Source organism: Haplochromis burtoni, unplaced genomic scaffold (genome assembly GCF_018398535.1).
Source record: "Haplochromis burtoni strain Fernald_Lab_line unplaced genomic scaffold, NCSU_Asbu1 Contig_133, whole genome shotgun sequence".
Taxonomy (NCBI): domain Eukaryota; kingdom Metazoa; phylum Chordata; class Actinopteri; order Cichliformes; family Cichlidae; genus Haplochromis; species Haplochromis burtoni.
In genome coordinates this window covers 904308-911291 of record NW_024582494.1, presented here as the reverse complement: position 1 = coordinate 911291, position 6984 = coordinate 904308, and the positions used below count along the sequence as shown (strand labels likewise).

Below are 6984 nucleotides of genomic sequence, written 5' to 3'. Positions count from 1 at the left end.
TCTCGTCTCCTCTCTTCTCGTCTCCTCTCCTCTTGTCTCCTCCCCTCTCCTCTCCTCTTTTCTCCTCTCCTCTCCTCTCCTCCCCTCTCCTCATCTCCTCTCCTCTCGTCTCGTCTCCTCTCCTCTTTTCTCCTCTCCTCTCCTCTTTTCTCCTCTCCTCCCCTCTCCTCTCCTCTTCTCTTCTCTCCTCTCCTCTTTTCTCCTCTCCTTGTCTCGTCTCCTCTCCTCTCCTCTCCTCTCCTCTTCTCTTCTCTTCTCTTCTCTTCTCTTCTCTTCTCTCCTCTCCTCTTTTCTCCTCTCCTCGTCTCCTCTCCTCTTTTCTCCTCTCCTCGTCTCCTCTCCTCTCGTCTCCTCCCCCCTCCTCTCCTCTCCTCTCCTCTCCTCGCTGTGAGTGATTGATTTTTCTGATGTCCGATCTCTTTCAGGGCCTATGCCTTCTATGCGCTGGACAACCAGAACCTCCGTGAGCTTTGGGATTGGTCCAAGCACAACCTAACCATCCTGCGTGGTCGCACATTCTTCCACTACAACTCTAAGCTTTGCATGTCTGAAATCCGAAAGATGGAGACGGTGACTGGAACCCGGGAGCGAAACCAAAAGAACGACATCGCTTTACGCAACAACGGGGAGCAAGCTTCCTGTAAGAGCACCAGAATACGGGACTGCCTTGTTTTTGGGATTGCTCTGACCAAAAACTAACGTGAACGTGATTATTGTGTGTTTGGTCCTTTAGGTGAGACGAAGCTGCTGAACTTCACTTTGATAAAGACCAAGTCGAATATGATTATACTGAGGTGGGAGCCATTCTGGCCAGCAGACTTTAGGGACCTGCTGGGATTCATGGTTCTCTACAAAGAGGCGTAAGTAAATCATTGCTTCGTGTACAGACGAGGACACACAAAAGCCAACACTTTACTCTTCAGTCTGTCTGACACACGGATGCCTAACAATGTTGGGACGTTGGGTCGTTTTCGTTCCATGTGCAACAGGCCGTATAAGAACGTCACCGAGTTCGATGGACAGGACGCCTGCGGCTCTAACAGCTGGGTGATCGCCGATGTCGATCCGCCGCCTCGTTCCACGGAGGGAAAGAAGGCAGACGACCCGGGGTACCTGATCCGACCGTTGAAGCCCTGGACCCAGTACGCCATCATGGTCAAAACGCAGCTGTCTGCGTCTGACGAGCACCAGGTCCACGGAGCCAAGACCGAGATCATCTACGTTCAGACGGATGCTTCCAGTGAGTAACGCCATGAACGCCAGATGTTTGTGTTTGATGGATACTTCAATGACTGTAGAATATCTGACTTTCTCTAAGTGATTGTATAAAACTACTCTGGACTTCTGTTGGGGGGCTTTTGGTAAACACTCCAACTGTTGTTAACTGTTTTATATGATGGGATGTATTAAGAAGCCATTTGGGCTTAAACTGAAACAACTTTGGGACCTTGCTCACGTTTGCATGAACCTTCCTTGATGAGGGGGGGTGTTGCCCTCATACTACTGTCAGCACTCATTTCTTTATATTTTGTTTCCAAGTTGCTCGACTTTATTGTAACTTTTTAAAGTGCTCTTGAGCAGGCTCTCTGAAAGTTTTCCTTTTTGTTCGTGCAGTGTTTGTCCCTGATCATTTTTATTTGTTTAAACCTCTTAACACTGACCATGAACCAGGAATCATTGGAACATAAAAGGAACCAAACTTGAGGGATGAACCAGACGACTTAGCAAAGAGCCGCTTTTCAGTTGTGCCTGTAGACACTCTGTTACCTGCAGCAAAAACACATTTCTTTAGTTGAATCTGTAAAAAAAGCCAAACATAAGCCGCCTGACAGGCAGAAAATAATCTGTGTGAACCTCAAACTGATTCCAAAAGAGCTATTAGCCAAAAGCTTCACGGCATGCAGCTTATCCTTTAAAAAAGTGAGGAAAATAGAAGAACAAAGGAGAAGGAAGACAAACTGTTTACAGCACATGAGCAGCATCTAAAAGTCAAGAAACAGGACACTAATCTGGGAAGGCTGCGACGCAGGAAGATGCATCTGTCCCTTCAGCTGATCCATCTGGTCTCAGTGGAGGGTGGACTGCACTGTGCTGAGGAATAAACGTCTTTAAACAAATATCGACTTTTAAGCTCGTTAGAATTGTGCAAACTGTTATGTTTGGTGTTTCCATGGATGTTTGCATATTTAATAAATCGTTGGACCTATTTTATTTTCCAAACAAGGTAAAAAGAAGAAGGATGGGATGGTGCCTCTAGACTCTAGTCTGATGGAGCTAAAGTCCTTCTGATGCACTTACATTTTGTTCTCTGTCCCCGTCAGAACCCTCTGTTCCTCTGGACCCCATCTCCTCCTCCAACTCCTCCTCTCAGATCATCCTGAAGTGGAAACCGCCCACCAGTCCCAATGGCAACATCACCCACTACCGGGTGGTCTGTCGAAAGCAGGCGGAGGACAGCGACCTGTACAAATTCGACTACTGCTTACAAGGTTGCAGTTTAAATGGTTCGCCCTCTTCAGTCATTTGAGGGGCTTTCCCTGACAGCTGTGTTTTCCCGTCCAGGAATGAAAGTGCCGTCTCGCATCCCGACCCACCTGGACAGCGAGGATGAGCACAAGTGGAACCAAACAGATGAGCCCACCTCGGGCGGCAGGTGCTGCGCCTGCCCCAAGACGGACAGCCAGCTAAAGAAGGAGCAGGAGGAGATAGAGTACCGCAAGACCTTCGAGAACTACCTGCACAACGAAGTCTTTGAGAGCAGGTACGAGAGCAGGTTCATTCCCAGCACCTGAACATGCGACGATGCCTTGGCTGCATCGTTTACCCACATGCTAAATGAAAACTTAAATAGAGACGCACCCCAGCACCTAAATTAAAGGTTTAATTCGTGCTCCTGGAACCGCTTAATGCCCTCGAGTTTTGCAGAAATGTAACAAATTCTTTTGGTGTGAGTTCAGCTTCACACCGAGCGAAGCACCAAAAGGAGCTTCTTGTCTCGTTTGTTTCTCTTCGTGACCGGAGTTAAACCAGATCACTCAGCCTTGGTGTGAGTCTCTGTGCCAATTCTGTGTCCTCCACCACTGTGTGTGGTTTTTATAGACACTTGTTTTTGTGCTGGTCACCCACCGTCGGGGGCTTGCAGTGGGAGGTGCAGTGTCTGGGCCCTGGTGCCCCTACCTTGTTCTCGGACACACAAACACCCACAGTCTCTGCCTCTGCTTCCCTGGGGGGGTGATTACTGTGCCCATTATCATTCATGCCGGTCAGGAGCGCAGTCATGCAGACTGCCATTTGGAGACACGCACACACACAGCCGTGCGCACATCAGCCTCATTTTGAACTCCTGCTTCTGAGCTGGCCAAGGTCAGCTCCATACAGTGCAGGACGCCAGAAGCGGCTCACGCTTTTCTTATTTTGTCACGCAAACGGACACGAGCTCCCGTTTTTTTCTGCTTTCACTCGGTCCTAAATGCAGCACTCGGGTTCGTCTCTTCAAGAATGCATACGCAGTAAATCTGCCTTTCATTGCACATCAGGTGAAACATCTGTGTCTTGATTTGGTTTGAGCTCAAGGCCTGTTAGCTGGGATGGTGGCTCGCACTCAGATCCATCTGGATGGCCTGGCACCACCTAGTGGTGAGAGTCAGTATGTCTCCTAGGATGGTGTTTGTGCATAAATGTCATGAAGTTAGACACACAGGAAAGGTTAGTGCGAGCAGAGGTCTGGCTTGCTTCCACAAAACACCATCTGTCATCTGCAAACACTTGATGCACATGAAACTCGACGACTTTGCAGGTCCGCGCTCTGTCACTCACTCATATGCTATTCTAACTTTTACTTCTGCAGACCATCCCGGCGGCGCCGCTCGGTGGGAGTTGCTAATGCCACCCAGCCTCCTCTCTTCCTTACTACAGTTCCCAATCTGCAGTTGGATTCAGGCACAATCGCCCCCGATGGCGAGGATCAAGAGGAATCCAAGGTATCGAGCGTTTTATGTTTACCACATCTTTTCCCTTCACTTTATTTCGAGTTGCAGTCGAAGTTCAATCTCTTTTCCTTTCTGCCCAGGTGGAACAAAAGGTGTTCTCAAAGGAGTCGACGGTCATCTCCAACCTGCAACACTTTACCAGTTATAAGATAGAGATCATAGCCTGCAACGATCCGACAGATCCCAAACGCTGCAGCATGGCTACTTATATCAGTGCCCGAACTATGCCTGAGGGTAAGAACGGGCACACGCGTGTGCAAATAGGCTGCTGGTGCACCGAATATCAGATTCTGGAGATAAAATCGGCTGCGCCTCACTGTGAAGTGCTTTTCTCTGTCTGACACCTGCAGAGAAAGCAGACGACATCCCGGAGCCCGTGACCCACGAGATTGTGCAAGGCGAGCCTCCCTATGTGTTGATTAAGTGGAATCCACCCATCAACCCTAATGGGCTCATCATCCTGTACGAGGTCTTCTACAAAAAGGTCGGAGACTCAGAGGTCAGTATGAACCACTGGCAAACCTTAGAGAGCGCTGGGCCTGGAAAATGTTAGTGGGAGGACTCGGGGTCCTTTGTTTTTCAAAACCAAAGGGCACAGAGGTGATGTGGGAAAACAGCCAGCAGAAATGATCCCGATTCGCTCTGCTGGAAGGACACACACAGAAGGAAAAGTAGATGCAGGTGAGAAGGCAAGGAGTGATCTGGGTAGACTCCAGGGAGGCGAGGCAGGCCGGGAAGGAAAGGCTTCCTGTAAACACCCCAATTTGTGTCTGTTCATTATAGAAGGGGACAAGGAAATATTTGTTTACAGCCTCCTGGTGCTGCGTGTCGACGCTGTCGGACGCGTTCGTTTGTGGATGAAATTCTGGGAACGTTTGCGTGCATAAGGTCTCGTCTGTGACGGCGCGTCCAAGTCTTGTTGTTTACTTGCTCTAAATGTGTGAATTCATCTCTCATTACTATTCATTGCTGCACCGCCTGACCCCAGGAGCCAGTAGCAGATCTGTTACCATAGTGACAGAGGCAGGATGGAAGACTAGTATGCAGTGGCAGCGATGGACTCGTCTCACGCGACATCTCGCTGCGCTGAAAAACAGCCCGTGGCCCGGACCGATGTGGATTCATTTAAAATGATGTTTGGGGCGCGTTGGAGGCTCACATCGATGACAACGCTGAGAATGTTACAACACAGTTATGAAGGCTGGATGCATTTATCACTGCAGCGATCACTTCCTGCTGCTTTCAGTGGAACGGACTTCAACTGCGACAGTGCAGTCGCGCATCAGCCAACCTTAAGCGTCCTTAACACAGAGTCAAACGAGCCCAGCTTTTCACTTCTATCGAAGGGCTACAGGCCAATTTTTAGATTACAGTCTTATGTGTTTTTGCACATGTCAGCTCTTTGGATACATTTTAATTCAACAGCATCCACTTTAAAAAAATCGCTCTTTAGTGTGAGTGTATGCAGTGATTTGGTCGGACCCTGAGCACAAAAGCTCTGGTTGTTCTTCTCACTTCAGAACAACATTCAGGTTTGCACCAAATCACAGCAGCACTCCCCTCGAGGCCCTTTATACTGCAAACCAGCGAGCCCAACAAACAGCAGCAAGAACGTTTAAACGTTGGCCCTTCAAAATAAGACACACAAGTGTAGCTGCAGTCAAACTCTGATTTCTTCCCGTACACGAGCTCGAGCAGGTCATTCTGTGAGGTGAAGGTTTGCTTCACAGCAGCATGAGAAGACGGGGTGGAGTGTGGGCTGTCCACCCAGTCAGGGGTTAAGAGTAATTGGCTCAGCAAAAATACTTTGGTCACTTTTGATTGGGTGGGAATAGAGCAGCGAGTGAGCATCATGCGCGTGCTGCGTCCTGCACGCTCTACCCTGGCACCTGAGTATTTGAAGTAATGTAAACACATCTGAACTGTAGTATTTCCTGCTGTGCCACATGTGTGTAAAAGTAACCTGGAAATATCCGGACCTGTTTGTCCTGAAAGTCTCTTCCGTCATTTATTTAAGCAAACTTTTAGAATAACATGGGTTTTCTCTCTTTTCTTTTTGGGCCCAGGTTCACACGACCTGTGTGTCACGGCCGGCCTATCAGAAGCTCGGTGGCACCAAGCTTTCCCTTGTTCAGCCTGGAAACTACAGCGTGAGGGTTCGCGCCACCTCGCTGGCAGGAAACGGCTCCTTTACTGAGATGATTTACTTCTTCATGCCCAACCGTAAGACTCTAAGAGTCGGACTTCTGAACTTAACAGAAAAGTGGAAGATGTGCCAAATTTACTGTCTCGTGACCGCTCTGTTATCTGTTGCAGCTGATCAAGGTTTGATTTGGATTGTCATGGGTCCCGTCATCTGCTTCATCCTGCTGCTACTCGCGGGAGGTGGAGCGTTTGTGTACTTCAAAAAAAGGTTAGTCTTTAACCAGCGGGCTGCCCATTACAGCCATAAACTCCAGTGACTCTTAGTGACTCTGTGTGGTCGTGTTACAGGCAAACCGAAGGCCCCTTAGGAGATCTCATCACCTCTCCAAACCCCGAGTACTTCAGCGCTGGTGACAGTAAGAATGAAATAGTTGTTTTTTCCGTCATACGATGATTTGTTCCCTCAGTTCGCTCTGTCAAAACAGTCATTCGCACCTGTGTTGTGTAGTGTACGTTCCTGATGAGTGGGAGGTGCCCCGGGAGAAGATCGCACTGCTCAGAGAGCTCGGTCAGGGCTCCTTCGGTATGGTGTACGAAGGAGTCGCCAAAGACATCGTCAAAGGCGATCCGGAGACGCGCGTGGCCGTCAAGACGGTCAACGAATCGGCCAGCCTGCGAGAGAGGATCGAGTTCCTCAACGAAGCCTCCGTCATGAAGGCTTTCAGCTGTCACCACGTGGTATGACTCTTTAAACCGTTAAACCCTCAGACAGCGTCACGGCACGCCGAGAGGACGCCGGAGCAGCTGCTCGTCAATTACACTAAATTACAGCTTTCCCGTCGTCTCGCTG

The 6984-nt window shown here is 49.2% G+C and overlaps 1 protein-coding gene across 4 annotated transcripts in view; it reads left to right on the top strand.

Annotated features, from left to right (window-relative positions):
- insrb (insulin receptor b) overlaps positions 1-6984 on the top strand; it is a 70343-nt gene that overhangs the window by 54206 nt on the left and 9153 nt on the right. For all 4 annotated transcript variants that reach the window (XM_042224272.1, XM_014336389.2, XM_014336394.2 and 1 more), the window contains 12 exons: positions 426-640; positions 734-860; positions 990-1240; positions 2322-2489; positions 2563-2761; positions 3848-3980; positions 4070-4223; positions 4340-4488; positions 6056-6212; positions 6306-6402; positions 6483-6550; positions 6643-6872. In XM_042224272.1, coding sequence (XP_042080206.1) covers positions 426-640; positions 734-860; positions 990-1240; positions 2322-2489; positions 2563-2761; positions 3848-3980; positions 4070-4223; positions 4340-4488; positions 6056-6212; positions 6306-6402; positions 6483-6550; positions 6643-6872 — 1948 coding nt within the window. The remainder of the gene's footprint in view (positions 1-425; positions 641-733; positions 861-989; positions 1241-2321; positions 2490-2562; positions 2762-3847; positions 3981-4069; positions 4224-4339; positions 4489-6055; positions 6213-6305; positions 6403-6482; positions 6551-6642; positions 6873-6984) is intronic.